Below are 18,233 nucleotides of genomic sequence, written 5' to 3'. Positions count from 1 at the left end.
GAAGAAGGTGGTTCTACTCTGTCAATCCACCGAAATGTGTTGACGCCCATTTCTGTTAAATTTGAGGAACGATGTGCCAGATGTTGAAAAAAACTTCAGGGAACAGAACTATTTTATTGATTCCTTCAAATTAACAAATTTATAATGACAAATATGTATGTCTCATGTGTTGTCTCTCTTGCTACAGTGTATTTGTGATATTTTTTGCAATAATTGTATTATTGGATTTTCGATTGTTATTAACTAGATGGATTTTATGTACTTGTCTATACATTGCTTCATATGGTGTGATATATTAAAAACTGATGGCCAAGGATTGTCTAGTGGGTCCCTTCAAAGACGGGTATGGAGAAGTGTATTAGCTTGAAGGTAGTGCAGTGCGTTAGAGGTGAATGAATTGATTTCTCCAAGAGATTTTACTGTTGAAAAACCGAGTTGTTAATGGAACCCCCGTCTCTTGGAGTAGCGGAGCCTCTCTCTTTTATATTGAGGTAATTCTTTTTAAGCCATTTTATAGGGTTTGTATATTATTTTGCCAATAGTAAATTTTATATGTTCATATTTTATGACTGAGTGGCTGATAATTCCTAATTTATGTTGAATACAAATACAGGAGGCCTCAGTTGGGCATGGCGACAAGTCACTGATGAAGTCTTTAGGCTCAATTGGTTCATTGGGAAAAGTTATGTTTGATGCCGTAGGTCTGACCAGATTAGGAACAGTTATGACAAAGGTAGCAGGACTTACTTATTGTGAAATGCATTTATTAAAACCAATGGGTGTTAAAGAGGGGATTGTTATTGTACTGTGTTGAAGGGAGTTGTTTGGTATTTTGTTAAATGGAATCTCACACATTAGCTTAATAAGCAAGGGTTTGGGATTTGATTAGGCCCTCGGATGAACCCTATGGGCAGAAGATTTGCACCGTGACAGTTCTTGTATGTTGTTTGGCTAACAGTGAATGTATACATGTGTAATGTTGCTGACTATTTGCCTGATGGCTGCCTTGTGAGGACGTTTATGCTCTTTTTAGTGGGAATGAGATGATGAAGTCGACAAGCCAACAAGATCATTTGGGAAAACTGTATCTGATGCCATCAGACTGCTCTGTTTATTATAAAAATTATGACAAATACATTTTGCCTTATTTATTCTATTATGGAAAGCATTTGCTGGAGCAAATGGGCCTCTAAGGGCCAAGTGACATTCTACTTATTTAAAGCCTATAAATAGGTAATTTGCTGCATGAAATCTTAGCTATTATGAAAGTAGGCCAGGTCTTTGGTGTGGGTTATCCACTTGTGACAAACCCTATTAATAGTTAATAGCCTAAAGGTCCCTTGTCATGCTAATTTTGGAGGAGTTGTGCCAGCTCCAATTCTGTACATATTATAATTTTTTGATTGTAAAGTAATGCTTCCTTTGTGGCAGAGCCTGTGCTGAAAACAGCACGCCAAGGTTTTCTTATGGTAACAATCTATTGATAAAGGGTTATACGTTTTATTTGGTTCATTGGGAAAAAGCATGTCAGATGCCATAAACATGACCTGTAATTAAGAAATGTTCTGACAAAAGTAGGAGGTCTGGCCTGTGTATTGTGAAAAGGATATGTTAAAGCCTATAGGCCTGGGTGGGGTGGTATTACACTGTATTAAAGCCTGAAGACAGGTTTTTAGGTTACATGGATTCTCCCTGATTACTGTAATAGGCAAGGGTTCTATTGTAACTTAACTCTGACCAACCACTGGGGCTATAAGCTTTGCACTTCAAGAATCCTTGTGAGGCACTCCTAGTTGGGGTTCTATGTTGTATGTTGTTTCGTCAACTCTAATTTTGTACATATTTCAAATTTGAATGCTGCATTTTTGATGATTACCTTATAGGAAAGCTAATGCTCAATAAAGCAGGTTTGACTTGGTCATGGGCCAATGATACAGGGTATAAGCATGTTATGTCCGATGACATAAGTCTGATCTGCTTATATGAAAAATTGCAACAAAAGCAGCAGTCCTGACTTATTTATTGTGAACATCATGTGTTAAAGCCAATAGGCCTTTAAGTGTCGATTGATATTACACTGTATTAATGGCTGTAGGCAGGCATTTTGTTCCAAGGAATGTCACAGATCATTTGCGCCAAGGAATCTCACAGATCACTGTAGTAAGCACGGCTTTTGTTGTTGGTTACTTCAATTATCAAACACTGAAGTAGAAGATGTGCACTGTGCTACTCATTGCTAGACCCTCTTATGAGGGTGGCCTGGCAGGTGTATTTGTCTGCCAGACCCTTTTAATGGAAAAATAAATAAATCAATAAATCTACATATGTATACATGCATTGAGGGTCTCTGGGTCAGCACTCTCCTGTCAGAATGTCCTTCCCCTTTTGCTTCCGCCCATGAACGCACACTGCATAATGGCAATAGGTTAGCCCATTTCTGCTGCTGGATCTATTGCCCTGTGAATAATGGCATTTTTCCTGATCACATGTGCAATTTATACTGAAAATTAGTGCACTTAAATGGTGGGCCAGGTGGCCAGACCTTTCATTTTTAATTTTTTTCTTTCATAGGTCCATTTTCATGTTGTTCCTTCATCTCTTTTTTTTTAATGGCGCCTTTGCTAGTTCCCCAGACAGACCTACTTGGCCACTCGCCTGCTTCTTATTTCATCTGCAGTGTGCTGCATGCTGTGCAGGCAATGTTTTTAAACCGGGTGCCCATCTTGGAATGGGATTGTCCAGTTATTATCGTTATAAAATTTATAGATATCCACCAAGTTTAGAAGCAGTACATTATTGTTGGCCACTGTGGATCAGTACAGCAATGATACACTATACACTTAAGCATTCAAAGACGGCTGCCCAGTGCTATATTTACTGAGTGGCCATGGAATGGGATTCTGCAAAGTGTATTATTGTTTTTTTGCAACAAAATGTAAAACGTTGCCTCCTAATGTGGTGTAGCAGCTGTGCTGAAACATTAATGAGCAATACACTATGACTAATACTGTTGTAAGATGCCCACCTGCTGCTATGTTCAATTTTGTTTTTGTACTGCAAGCATATGCCCGATAAGTTAGGTGGTCTTTTTTCTATTTCTACTTTTTTAAATATATTTTTCATATGATTGTTGAGTTTGTGTGTCTTTTATTATTGTGGAAGGGTAAGTGGGTAAATACACAAATGAGTGGGTGGGTGGATGAGTGGATGTTTATTGGCCTATTTCGTTCCTAAACTCATCAGTGACTGAAAAGGCACTTTCAGTTTTAAGCCGGATATATTGGCATTGCCAATGCTTGTAACAAACGTGTCAGAAACTGTGGATGTGAAGTCTACCACTTCTCACAAAGTAATGTGTGAAAAAGAAGTTAATCGATCGTATTTGATAACTCTCTGGAAGAATTGCTTTCTTTTATCATTTGATTTCCTAGAAGCCAGCGCTTTTTGAAAAGAACAGGTTGACACGTGGACCTAGTCACTTACTGGGAAAGGACAAGCTGTATTTTACTTCTGCATACACAGTATGAACTGCGTGCTAACAAAGCCCAAGCATTGTAAGCCACTGCTGCGCCATCTAATATAAAGAGCAACACCTGCTTGGTAGAAACGCTAAAAGCACACACCAGCCAAAATAATAAAACCCCAAAAATTACAAGTTCATTAATTGTTCTAATAGGAAATTACACAGCATTCTCTCTCTCGAAGCTATCGCTTATTTTTTCTATTGTCTATTTACCCCTTCCTTTATTTTCAAATGTAACTTTTTATATTGCACATTTTTTCTTTTCTTGACTTGATTCTTATATATATTTTTCTAGTAGTTGTTTCGCCCATTTACATTTTATTGAGCCCTTGTAGTTTCCATAAGCAAGGTGGCAAATAATGTTCTGGGCACTTGCTCTTCCTCTCTTACAAGAAATAAGGATCCGGGATAATAGTCCTGGAGCTTGGGATTTTTCCTAAAGACTAATAAACAATTAGAGCTGCTGCCTTCACCCTAAGGAGTGGACAAGAAGTACGGATTTTATAAAGTGCAAGAAGACAATTAATATTGTATGTATATCCTTGAAGCAGGCACACTTCCACTAACATGTTTCCCACTTAGAGATTTGGGGGATTGTGTAAAGGAAGGTGAACTTTTTTTTTTAAGCCACTGTACATTAGAAATAATTAAAATATACCACTTAGTAGGTGTAAAGATACAGAATAACACTATGGATTAGTTACTGTAATTCACTACTACACATTACACGCAGTGCAACGGGCATAGCAACTACATTCACGAGAAAATATGAAATTTCTCTTTAGCGAGTAATGTAGTTATTCTGATCTCAGCACACAGATGAAAAGAGAACAACAATCTCAGAGAGTGATGGAGGGATTGTGAGACTTGGTCAGAATGAACACAGATTGGATAAATTAGTACATTTCTTACCAGCTATGATTCTTTGTGTTAATGGCCACCGCTGCATGTTGACTTTATTTGTTCACATTCCTTTTTGCCACAACTTACACATTCCAGGTTATATAAAGATTTCAGGTGGCCACTGTCCAGAAGCTTTACCTATTTTTGCGTAGTTTCTAAAAAAAAAGGGTTCCTTTCGCATCATTGCACATGCTTTATGAAGTACTCAGGGTGTTGCACGAAATACTCAGATAAATACTGTAGATCAACTACAAATCATGACATCTCCTGAGGTTAAAAACACAGAGATCTGTGAATTTAGCCTCTTGGAACGTAAATTAGCCTGCTGGTCAGTGCCTAATTTGTAAATAAATAAGTGCCAGTACCCTCGCCGGGATGCCACTACACATTGCACCACACAGTGCTCCGGCCAGCGCTGCCAATGGCAGTACCAACACAATTACTAATCATCATACACCTATAAGTGTGACATTTTATACTATTCCAGGGCCCCAAAGTTATAAGAATGGCTTGGGTGGCAAGTATTAGTCATTTCTTAAGTATATTGAATGAATAAACAACTAGCGGCGTGCATAAGTCTAAACTAGACAAAAGGCACCACCATGTGGCAGTATTGACAATTAAGTGCTGGTGCTGAGCACTGGAAACCACCGGTTCAAATTGAGCACTGCTGCTGGTGTTAACACATCAATTGCCCTGAGAGAAGCCTTCTTCAAGGAACAGGAGTCGTGTGTTGATTTGACAACACCTGATTGTCTGATGGAGGCAGGCTTTAGCAATTTCCAGATCATGCAGAATTAACAGCAATTAATACACAAATTCACTAAAAGGCCGCTGCATGCTCTTACTACTATCCTTCCCCCCTTTGTGGCACAAGAATACGTGAAAGTAGAAGCAAAAATAAATGAATAACTTTAGTAAAACAATAATTGGGTATAGTCATAAAAAAAAGTAGGCTGGAAAATGATAAAGAAAAAAAACAATAAAATGGGTATGAAATAAATGTGATGGTCAAACCTGAGAATAAATGGACAAAAGATTAGAAAACTGTGTAACATAAAAAACAGGAGAGAAATGCCAATTGTATATGACTTAGGCTTAATTTGGCTTATTTCTGCTCTATAGGGATTCTTTTGACAAACGGTTGCACTTGTTCTAACACTCAGACCTAGGAACATTTATTTCAGCTACACATGTTTAAAAGAGGCCAAAACTGAATTGGCACTCTGTCCTTGAGGAATGACTTCATCTTACACTAAGGAGAGTACAAACGTACACAGGTGACATACAAACAGGAGTGCTTATGAGCAGTGGCATCTGGCCCAAGGCCTGCTAATTCACATGGACAATAAAAATGCAATTTCCTAGGACAGTAAGGCATAACTGAAGGATTGATCTGAGGAAATACATCATTTAAGTTGTTTATATCATGGCTCGTCGAACCAGCAAAAGCAAAGTTAATTCCAGCCGAGTTTTCAGGGCAGCCCACAATTAATATGTATGAGGAGAATTTACATAGAAATCCTTTTAGTGGAGATTATTTGCACATTTGTTGGTCGTTCTGGACACCTTGCTGGAGTATGTATTCACTGTCTGGAAGGTCACAGTCCTAATATTTTTATACAACACAAGGGTACGAAAAGCAGTCGCCAGGCAGTCACATTCCTTAACTTGTAAAGAGAACCACACAGTGGCGGCTCGTCTGTTAAGGCGGAGGACGTCGCCCCACTGCCTTCTGAGCAGTGGAAAAAGGGAAAATTAAATATTAACTCAATGATAGGTAGTATCATTTTATTTTTCTGTACTTGCTCAGTTCTCGGAGCGGGGCTAGGCTGTGCAGAGTGTGAGAATGGTGAGCACTTTCTAAGTGCACATGACGGTTTGGCCAGCTGTCTTGGGACGGCTAAACAGTCATGCACACTTTGCATGTCCTCCTCCGGGCTGTAATACACAGCCTAGGTGGAGAACATGCACAGGCTCATAGTCCCTGTCTGAGTGCCGAACCACGGTTATGGTGACAGCAGCGTTGTGAATGGCTTGGGGTAGCCTCTGTGCTTCCTGCTTTGGATTGGGAATCAGAAGAGACAAGGAGAGGCAACGCCACGCCACGACAACCGTCCTCGGGTAAGTGAGTCCTACTTTTTTTTCACTCTTTCCCCCAACCCTGCCCCACCCTACACCCTCTTACCCCCCAACCCCAGACGACATTCGGTTGCAGCCGCCACTGGTACCACATCAAAAGCTCAGCGCAAACTGCATACCTATTTATATTTCCTTCAAATCACAACTCCATTATTTCTTGTGCACTGTTTACACTATGCTGTCAGTCATGTATCGCTAGAACATCAAGGACACGTAGACACAAACTGTTGCTGCGGATTCTGAAAGCAAGTCTAGTTGCTTAAGTTTGTTTCTCATGCCCTCTTTTGTGAATATTTGTACGGCAGCTCCGCACTCTGGGCCCGATTCACAGAACTAACTTAAGACAAAATCCTAAACTTACTACCATTTTGGTATTCACAGAAGGCACTTACTCATTTTGGTATTCACAGAAGGCACTTACTCATTTCTTAAAGTTAGGATTTTTCTCAGTTTTTTTTTACTCCTAAACTGAGAAAAATCCTAACTTTAAGACTTTCGGTATTCATAGAAGGCATTTAAGGAGTCCTAAAGTTAGGACTCCTAACTTCTGTGAATACCGAAATGAGTAAGTGCCTTCTGTGAATACCAAAATGAGTAAGTGCCTTCTGTGAATACCAAAATGGTAGTAAGTTTAGGATTTTGTCTTAAGTTAGTTCTGTGAATCGGGCCCTCTATCCAGAGTGTTCTATAAAACTTTGAGGGTGCATGAAGCTGCACATTTTTGCACTGCACGGTCGGTCACATGCCGAAAGTATTTAAAATATAGCTATGAATGTTATGTTGTGTTATGTTCCCTCTTGATCTTCAGATCGGTACACAAATTATGTACAAATATTTTGCACTCTTGATCTCTGAGATATAGGGCATATACCAAATTCATGGATGCCATACAATTGGGATGTCAAGGTTATATAACCCAAAATGCAAAATAACACTTTAATGATGTCTACTCAGGGCATGCAATATGAAATGTTCAATTCCCAGGGGAAATTTCAGTCCACAACATTAACAGAGAGGCTGACATCAGGGCACTGACTTGGCATCTCCTTGTATGAAGGTGTGGGAGAGGGAATAGGTGGTTGGCCAGCCGGCTAAAGTTATTCAGTATACATTTTCTCAGCTTGTATTACATGTGTACTAATACAACCCTGGCAGGGTATATGTGCGGCTGGTGACAACAGGAAGCAGCAGCTTTCTACAGCAGATGTCTAGTTCAGTACACACTGAAGAGCCCAATTTAAAAAGATTTTGCTGTGACGAAATGTGACCTCCTCTTACACTCGCATTTACTCCTAAATATTAGATGAAAGTCATGGCTTCTCTAGCTTATGCTCACTTTTTGTGTCAAGAATACTACAAGATACAGAAAATTCTTAGTGAATTGTGCCAGATGTGAACAGTTGCAACTATGTTTTACAGAGCATAGGAAAAGATACTGAAAGTTGCTTCTGAATGGCTTAACAAACTTCCCAGCAAATTATATCTCATGGAGAAATTCTAAAATAACAACTGTGAAATAAAAATGTCCTCTTACAAGGCAGTGGTAGCATCTGAACCTTTAAATAAAGCCATGATGGCCTTTTTTTTAACACAGTTAAAATAATAATAAAACACAACACTGATAAATGTCTATGTATATACGGACAGACAGCTCTCGTCCCTTCTTGTGGATTAAGGGACTTTAAAAAACAGTTTAACATGTTATTTATTACAACACTAAATACTCTTTGCTTCCATTTTTGACACCTTGAAAAGGCAACAGAATTATATTTCTCTGCAATGATATTTGTAGGTGAGACCACCATGTCCACATAAATCCAGAGGGAGTCTCAGTAACCGAGTTAGTTCTCTGTCATGAACTAGTTACCAGTCCAGACCAAAGAGCCAAGGAGTGCACGCACTTAATACAATGTTCCACAGGAATAGCCACGAATGTTCAATCTAGACACCCTCTTACCAGTGTTTTGGTGCATTTCACGTTCTTTCATTCCTGCATGTCCCCCTTTCAAAATTGTTCTTTTCTTCCATTTCACCCATTTGTAGCAATAAAAAGGGTTCTGAAGGAAAATCGAACCAGACAAAATGCTGGGCTCCTCAGACCAGTCACGGCCGACACAGAAAACTGGGGCCACAGCTGCACGTGCTCTTGTAAATATACAACTATATACATATATGCATTGTATAATTTCCTTTTATGGGAGTTGGAGTTTCTAAATGACGTATTCGCCCTGGTGGAAATTGCATTTGTCCATTTGCAAATGATTTCTACAGGATCCAGCTGCAGCATATGGGAATTTTTGACAATGAACTTTATAATCAAGAAAAAATATAAGAGTAGAATTTTCTCCATAGCACCTTAAAATATGTTCAAAAACCCATATACCAGCAGCTGGATCGAGTAGAAACCATTTTGCTTTGGGCAACTAGAATTTCCTCGTGGGAGCGCAATAGTTGGCTTAAAGGCCAGAGAAGTTAGCCAGCCCCCCCACCCCCCTTGGTTTTCAGATCAACTTTTCAGGCTAAACAAACAAAACCTGTAGTTGCACTCTATTTCTAAAGAATTCTTGCATCTTTTAGTGGAACCCTGGGGGAGGTTTGGAAAGGGGGGCGGGGCGGGGGAGGTCAGAAACCATTGTTATTCTTTTACATTAAATAAATTATAGTTTCTGGCTAAATCTGAGCAATGTATGGTGAGATATTTATTGTATGTTGCTAACAGGTTTGACCTGCAGATTCAGTAATGAATAAACAGGGAACAATGCACAGTGCGTAACAATACGGCAATGTCGTCTATTTACACTTTGTTGTGAAGTGAACCTTACTGCATTTTTCCTGTGGATTTCCTCCCACCTCCTTATTGCACACACCTCTTCCCAACCAATCCTAACCCTTAAAAAATCAGATAATATACAATAACATCCATATTAACATTCAGGAGCCGATAATTCAAAGTAAACAAAAGAAAGAACAAAGTCGAAAAAAAGTGCACAAGGATTAAACCAAAGGCCTGGGAACAATCTGGAAAGCTAAGAGGAGGGAATAGCACGTCGTTGGCTCAATTTCCCATAAGGCAACATGTTACCTTGGCCCTACCCCCTTCTGATCTCAGATGGCATTTTGTAACACTTAGGTCAAAGTTCAGAACTTGACTTGTTTCAGCTTATCAATGTGGTAACAGAGTTTCAGTGCAGGGCCCAGTTTTAAGCCCAAATACTTCATGATCATGTCACTCTTCAAAAGGAGTAAGGCATTCCCATCAATTTCCTGTAGAAAAGCAAACAGAAGACAATATGTAAAAATAGTATCACAATAGTTAAAATGCTCAGATATTATAAATAGTCCATATTTACCGATACGTATATATTTACTTTTCTTTTTATCCAGCTGAGGGTTCATATACACGTGCAAATTCAATTGTAAAATATAAAATCTTATTCCTAAACCATTCACTGCCCTATCAAATTGCCTTTTATATGAAAAGTAATTTGTTAAATGTATTAATCTTATTGTTGTGCACGCCAAGAATGGTTTATCTGTGTGGCAAAGTGAAAGAACAAAACATGTAATCCGCAGTGGTATTTTACTTAACATTTTTCCCTCTTTTTCCTTCTTAAAAAACATTCTACTGAAAATTGGAAGCCATCTTTTCTTATTATTAGATAGTGGAGCAGTGGGACAGATAGAAATGTAATTACACCCATGCTCCTGCGTCCTACCTACAAATTCGAGAAGCCGCTTTTGAGCATTGCCATTATCAAATGTACTAAATTTAGCAACGGATATTGCAGACTTGGGATCAGATTTCGGTTTTGGTAGGTGACCAAAAATGGGGTCTTATGGAAACATTTGCTGTGTCTGCCTCGTCCTCTAACTATAAATATGTGTAATTTATAAAAAATTAACAGTGATGTTCCAGTAATATGTTGCTATCCATGCCCTCCTCATCACATTCTGTGTTTTTTGTAATCTGGTTTTAGTCAATCCCAAACACACAATACTATTTTGTGAGCAGCACTGAGTAGCCCCAAGCTATTCCTGCTCACTTATAAATCATACTGGTAAGGCTCTTCACTGCAACATGGAGTTAGGTTTGCACTATATGAAATATATAACACTACACTTAACAGTTGTGGGACAAGGAATACTGCTGTGTTTGCCTGGCAGGCAGTAAGAGATGTTATTTTAGCAGACAGGGAAGTGTCTTCTTCCATATTCCAAGAAAGTTCAGACTTACCAGTGGGCAAAGCAAGGTTTCTGTAATAGGGATTTAGTGGTGTGTGGACCTGAACCAATCTGTAAAAATATTCTAATGCCCTTCTCCCACTTTTAATCCAAAGTGAAGTAGTCCATGCGTCTAATAACACCTACATTTTCCTTGAGTGCATTGTGTTCTAGAAATTAAGCTCACACCGGAGGGCTCTTAAGCTAATGATCTCTTCTTCCCTTCCAACCCCACCCACTGCCACCTATTTCAGCCTTGTCTACTTTAAGGGGATTCTAAAGCTTCTGCTAACACTACCTCAGGAAGACCTCCTGGGCGGTCAAGTGTCCGCTAGCACCAGCCACAAAAAGCAAGAGTGGTCTTCGCTGTTTGGTCACAAATGTCCAAGCAGTGGTCCTAGGTCATCTCCCTGATTATTGTGTAGTTTCCTTTTGAGGCTTGTGGTCCAGATGTCTTCCCGAAAGACTGACAATAGGTATGAGCTGAAACCAGCTCTTCAGGCAGAGGTGCAAAGAACTGCAAACCGCCCTTCGCTAAGGCATACATCTCCTGTATCCGCAATTGTTAGATTAGGCATGAACACCACAGCAGTGTCCTACCAGCAGCAGATTGTGTACTACACCAATGCCAATAAGATAACAATATCTGCTTTAGCTACAGGATTAAAATAATCAACTCACATTTTACTACAGACACAAGTGTTTGAAGCTAATTTACACTTGAAATGCCATTTTTGTGTTGATTGCATTTACCAATCATGTTGTCTAAATTAGTGATATTTTTAATCAGCATAGATTTGGATTCTGCTAAAAAAGATGACAGAACTCAGAGTATCATTCAACTGGTTTTAAGAAAATATGGACTTTATTTAGAGTTTGGCTGTTGGAATACTCCGTCAAAACGTGGCGGGTATTTACAGGTACCCTAGGCTACAATCCACTTGTAATCCAGGGAACGGGAAATATGTCACATTTGTGACGGAGTATCCAATCCTCCAATCTATAAATAAGTCCCTAGGTTTATGAAATATGCTGCTCCCTAGTGTTCGGAAGTGATTCCGTCTCAGGGGGGTGAGCTACCCTACACTAATACCTCTGATGGGCATGGAGTGAGTTAATAATACTTTGACTAATACCAGTAGTAATTTAGCATTCTTCCAGTGACAAGATAGGACTACATTACTGGGAGCTGCACAAAGATGGCAAACATTTACCGTTTTCACAGAGAACATGGGACACGTGTGTGGTTTACTGACCTCAGCCCATATCAGAAGTTAAACATACAGGGGCCGATTCACAGAACTAACTTAAGCCAAAATCCTAAATTTACTACTTTTGGTATTCACAGAAGGCATTTAGTAGTAGTAAAGTTAGGATTTTGTCTTAAGTCTGTCTTAAGTCTGTCCTAAGTCTGTCTTAAGTCAAACTTAAGACAAAATCCTAACTTTACTACTACTAAATGCCTTCTGTGAATACCAAAAGTAGTAAATTTAGGATTTTGTCTTAAGATAGTTCTGTGAATCGGTCCCAAATAAAAAAAATCTACAGCTGGAGCCAAACAAATTGGATGGATTGTCTCAAAATGCCTGCAAAGGACCGTGGATTTTGAAATTCTTATATTACCACAGGGCTGGCCTATTGTAAACACTGCAGCCTCAATCTTGAAACCATGAAAATGGACAAGCAAGCAAGCTACTGCTGATATAATTTCTATCCAGAAATATCAGACATATTTTGGACACATATGAAAGGACTGCAAAGGTTGAAGAACTGTTCTTAAGAGCACAAAACAAGATCAGAGGGCACAGATGTTTAATATTTGTGTCAGTAAAGGGATCTATGCTATGGGAATGGAAGATGGATACAACACTATGCTACCATGGGCCACACACAATACAAGGCAATGCATTGGCAGTAGCTGACTGATGCGGATGTGTGCAGCAGTCAAAGATGGCTGTGCTTTACCTGGCAATGCTCTTATCCTGTTCCTGATGATTTCCCAAATGGATCAGTGACTGAGTAAAATTAGCTCGAACGGTGGGAGAGGGAGGAGATTGATAAAGGGAGTTCTTTCCTGGAAAACGCCATGTCACTTATCAGATAATGTTTTAATGGTGATAGCAGGTAATAAACACTTTTCACAATACAGCATCAGTTTCATCAAACTTTGAGGCCGATTACAAGTGGCCAGGTACTTGGGCAGCAATTGTCAAACTCCATAATCACTGATACCATGGCCATCGGTAACTAGGAGTAAGGAAATTATCCCCAGGTTCGAGAAGAAGCGGAATAACCGGTGGGCATCAGTATTTCTGTAATGATTCATGCATACGTTTTGCTGTTTCTATGTGTTTTTACATTTTGCCTGCCTTTAGCAGGAACGCATTAACCCTCTTTCTCCGAACTGAGCCATCTAAAACTATTTCCCGGAAACAGTGCTTAATTTGTAAAATATTAAGTGCCAGGGCTCTGACCGGGAGGCCACTGCAGCTTGCACCACCCATTGCCCCTGTCACTTGTGCCAAAACAACTTCTTTCCATCTCTCATGCATGTAAATGTGACAGCTCAGATTATTCCAGGTCCCCAAAGCTAAAGAAATGGCTGGGGAGGCAGGTATTAGTAATTTTTTTATGTACATTGTTTTCCTAAACAACTGTTATACTGCTCATCTCTAAATTACATGAGCAGCGCCACCTTGTGGTAGACTGCCCTATGTGCGGTGTTGACAATTAGGTGCCGGTGCCGAGCACCGAAAACCAATTAAGTGCCGGTGCTCAGCACCGGAAAGCTCCGGCTCAAATTAAGCACTGCCCGGAAAAGATTGAAAACCTGGCTCTTTCAGCTGTGAGGTTTGCGTACATCACGACTCTGTTCTATAGCACCTCTTTCCTTCCAGCCTTTCTGGAGAGTGGCGTCCAGCTTCGGGACACACCAGTCGGTGTAACCAGGAGCTTTATAAGTGGTTTTGTTATTATTTAGCAGGTGAAGTATACTTGTAAAAATCTCCAGAGACCCTATGCTCCCTAGATTCTTGTTAACCAGATTGCAGGGGCATAGCACAGGTCCTTGCAGCCCCTATGGAGCAAGGGAGCCCCCAACCAATGGCGCAGCGTGGGTTGCCAGTGTATCCTTCCACTTTTCTTTTAAAACTTTGCACCCTTATTAAAATGTAGCGCCCCTAAAAATGCCCCTAAGAATTTTGTGCCTGGGGCAATCGCACCTGTGGCCCCCCTTGTGCTGCGCCACTGCCCCAACCCTTAAAAGAGCTCCTCCTCAGCCCCAGGCCAGTGAATATCTGTGCAATATGAGAAATCAGGGGCTTTCTCATCACATGCAATGGGGGGGGGGGCATTTTGTGTTACGCCACTGTTTGATTGGGAGGACAAGTACTGTTACCGACCTGCTCGCGATTACGGGTTGACATTGTCAGCCGCGGACCGTGCAGGCAACAGCGGTGGTGCCGGGTGGGAGGTTATTTCTAGGGATGATGTTGAGGGAAAATTAAATAAATAATTTTCCCTCGTCATCGTCTGTTGAAATTCCCCCCCCACCCGCCCCACCGCCCCACCCCTGTTACCTGCACGGGCCTCGACTGGACATTGTTTTTCAAAATGATGAGGGGTTTCACACCAGAGAACATTATTAGGCTGTGTGCGCTTGGCGGTGACGTTAGTTGCATGGATAATGCACTCAGATACTTAATCAGCGTCATGTGTTTGCTCCTACGGTACATACATGTTTTCTGAAAAGCTCCACATGAGGTCCTAAGGCATGGGGGTCAGCATCCTTCACGAACCAAACCACATCCTCTACGGTCCAGGTGGAGGGGTCCTTCTTTGATGGCCGAGTCGTTTCTTGTCGTTCGGGTGAAGGACTCGAGGCTGATGAATAATTAAAAAATACAAATGGCAGAGAGTTAAAAAAAGACACACCTTATGTACTTCTCAAACCTTTAAGGGCTTCTGTATAGACTTTGTATTGACACTGTTGCAAGAACCACCAGCACTTTAAAGCATCACATGCATGTTGTTACTGTGGATTAAACTGTAGGGTATTTTATTCTGAAGGAAGCTTCACAGATGAGGACATGCAAACAACTGCTATGTACCAAGCACCAAAACATGATGCTGGGCTTCGCAATACTGTGTAAAGGCCTAGTAAAGGTCATTCCACTGCCTCAAGAGAAAGGGTGGTTTTATACTGTGCTTTTGTTAGTCCTTGCACCATACAAGCATCCCATTTTCATGGATACCATTTAGGAGTCGCCTGGGGTCGCAGCTGTGCCCCCTGGCTCGCCCCTTGTGACTCCGGGCACTGTCATTACGACCCCTGGCCTCAGAGGTAGCAAATCAGTGCCAAGAAGAGGGAGGTAGCTCACCCTTATGGGCATTGTGCTCCACCCTAATATTCTGCTCATTTGGTATTACACCAACACTGAAGAATAGTTTTTTATTCACTATTAGTGTAATAACAATTGGAACACAAGGGGCTGGAACGAGACCCTCAGTGGCAGATGTTGTAAGTAAAAAATTTTTTTTAACCCCTTCAGTGCCCATGACGAGATAGTCTCGTCATGGAGCGCGGTTGCGCTGTGCCCATGACGAGACTATCTCGTCATGAACCCCGCCCGCTAATTCAACGCCCGGCACAGGGCGTGGAAAGGGCGGGGCACTGAAGAGGTTAAATGTATGTAGTGTGTGTGCTTGAGGGCACGAGTGTGTTTATGTGCAAAAGAGTGTGTGTTTGTGAGCATATGTCTGTATGTGTGAGCATGGTGTGTGAGAGTGAAAGTATGTGAGAGTCAGTGACAGGTAGTGAGTGGGAGTTGGTGAGTGATAATAAATTAGACTGAGTGTCAGTGAGTATATGGGAGTCCTTTAAAACCTCTAGAAGACCCTAGTAAGTGGTATCCCTGGTACCTAGGGCATAGATACTAAAGAGGGTCCCTAAGAACTGCAGCCTATCTTGTGCCACTCTAAGGGACCCAGCACCAAACCCATGCAGACTGACAACCAGGCTGTGTGACAAGGTGCTCTAAAAAGTGGAAACACGACTTGGCACACACCCTGTGTGCCATGCTCCCTAACACTGCATGTAATATCTGTAAGTTAGCATTACAGCAGGGCTTACAGCCCTAAGGCAGGGTGCATTATATTACATGTGAGGACATATAAGCATGAGCAGATATGCTCTTGTGCTGGCCAGTTCAATTCAATTCAAAAGACCTTTATTCGAATTTCGTAAAATCCATAAAAGTACAACAAAGAAAAACAACACATTTGTACAATAATATGATCCATAAAAACACCACAATCACAGTAATTCATTTGCAAATATACAACTAACATAAATAATTCTCAGGGATTTTCCATCGTTTTACGTGCGTGTACAATTAATCTCAGAAAAGTGCTGGTGCGAAAAATTAATTCATCAGTATCCAGGGAAAATAAAAGTGAGCATGATTCCCCCAGTGTAAGAGGTCTTAATTTCCTAAAATAGGGAGTTAAAAACCAGTTAATATATTTTTGATAAAATTTACAGAAGAATAAGAAATGGATGTCATTCTGTTTGCTAATTCCATCACATGGGCAAGGATTATATTCTACTGTGTGATGATACCCCAAAGGGAAAGCCAACAAAGTTTTTACAGAACCTGCCCTTAAACGAAAGAGCAGCGATCGTTCCCAATTGGACATGGGGAGAGTTAAATAAGATGGTAGTGGGTGTCTACACAAGTCATACCCCATGTATGTAGCAACAGAAAATTTAGATAGTTCCTTCCCCAGTCTTTCTGAGTTAAAAAGTGCATAAAGTGCTTGTTTGACTATGACTTTATCATTCATCTCAATTTCTGTGGGTTCTGAGAAAAGATTGCCTTTATCCACTGCACATAAGGTTTTAGAGACCTCAGCTAACCAGGGTATGGACATATAGTGATCACATTTTAGGCAGTCCAGTATAATACTTTTGGTTAAGGTCGCAAAGTTATTTGTCCAAATCCTAATCCAAAATAGGGCTGGTCTGGCTCTGATAAAATCGCATACAAAGGGGAGATTTAGTTCTTTGTGGCAAATGAATTCAGAGGCTGAAAAGGGAGCACCCAATATTTTTCTACAGAAACGATTTTCCTCCCGTTGAATCCCTGAATTTCTCCCTGAACCCCAGACCTCAGCCCCATATGTTGCCACAGGAATGCACTGTAATTTAAAAAATTTTAAAATAGCCCTAGTGGCACCTATTTTCTTCGGGCGTTGGAGGCTCAATATAGAATTGGTGGCTTTCGAGAACTTGCCCAAGGCGTGGGCAGCATGCCCACTCCATGAGCCGTTCGCAGCGAAAACCATTCCTAGGTATGGGAAGGAGGTTACGGATTCTAATTTGTCCGAGCCTACGTTTATCGTATTGAGCTTCCTTTTCCCGGGTCCGCTAGACATGATAAAAGATTTTTTAAAATTCACACGCAGATCGAGTGCCTCCATATGCTGGACGAATGCTCTAATGAGCGAACGAAGAGCATTAGGGGTGCGGCCCATAATGACCGCATCATCTGCGTATAATAAAACTGGTAGTTGATTCCCCTGGATAATTGGTACATCTCTTGTCACTTGTCTCAGGGCTTTGGCAAGACCATTAATATAGATAATAAATAGCAGGGGTGCCAAAACGCACCCCTGCCTCACCCCCCTACCTATTTTTATGGGTCCGGACACATCGCCACCAGACCCGATCCTAACTTGTGCTTTAAGGTCCGTGTGGAGGTAGGCCAAAAAATTAACAAGACTTGCGTCCAGACCATAGTCAGAAAGCATGAGCCATAATTTGGATCTGTTAACTAGATCGAATGCAGATGAAAGATCCATAAATGCAAGGTAAATTGGACTAGAGCGGGCAACATTGTACTTATCGATAATCAATTTCAAATTTAAGCATTGCTCCACTGTGCCTACGCCACTCCTGAATCCCAGCTGACACGGATCCAATAGGTCAGTGTCTTCAGTCCACTCTATCATCCTATTGTAGATAACTCGTCCAAGGATTTTTAAGGTATTGTCCAGTAGCGAGATTGGACGATAGTTGGCTGGGTCTGACCTATCTCCCTTCTTAAAAATGGGAACTATGGTGCTAGTCGCCCAAGTATCAGGCATTGGCGCCATAGGTAGACTGTTGAAAACGTTAAGGAGAATTGGTGCCCATAAATCCGTGTTATACTTAATAATATCTATAGGAAGCCCATCGGGGCCAGGGGCCTTGTTACCAAGGCTTTCTTTAATGGCTGTGACTATCTCGGGGAGGTCAATCTTGAGATTGCATGTCACCCTCATAAAAGGAATAATTACTTCCTTAGAGGGGGTAGCATATATTTTAGCAAAATGGGCCTCCCAGCTACTACTAGAAATGTTGCAGCTAATTGGGGACAGTTGTTTCCCCATATCACGCGTCTTC

General features: G+C 40.9%; 1 protein-coding gene across 2 annotated transcripts in view; it reads right to left on the bottom strand.

The window, feature by feature from the left end:
- Positions 1–8,255: 8,255 nt before the first annotated feature.
- Positions 8,256–18,233, bottom strand: part of SCML4 (Scm polycomb group protein like 4) — a 552,972-nt gene continuing 542,994 nt past the window's right edge. For both annotated transcript variants that reach the window (XM_085611210.1, XM_085611211.1), the window contains 2 exons: positions 14,526–14,671; positions 8,256–9,832 (listed from right to left, as the gene is read on the bottom strand). In XM_085611210.1, coding sequence (XP_085467336.1) covers positions 9,707–9,832; positions 14,526–14,671 — 272 coding nt within the window. In that variant the 3' untranslated portion in view covers positions 8,256–9,706. The remainder of the gene's footprint in view (positions 9,833–14,525; positions 14,672–18,233) is intronic.

The sequence above is a fragment of the Triturus cristatus genome, chromosome 6, assembly GCF_964204655.1.
Source record: "Triturus cristatus chromosome 6, aTriCri1.1, whole genome shotgun sequence".
Lineage (NCBI taxonomy): Eukaryota > Metazoa > Chordata > Amphibia > Caudata > Salamandridae > Triturus > Triturus cristatus.
The sequence above is the reverse complement of the archived record's forward strand: the minus strand, read 5'-3'. Positions and strand labels throughout refer to the sequence as shown.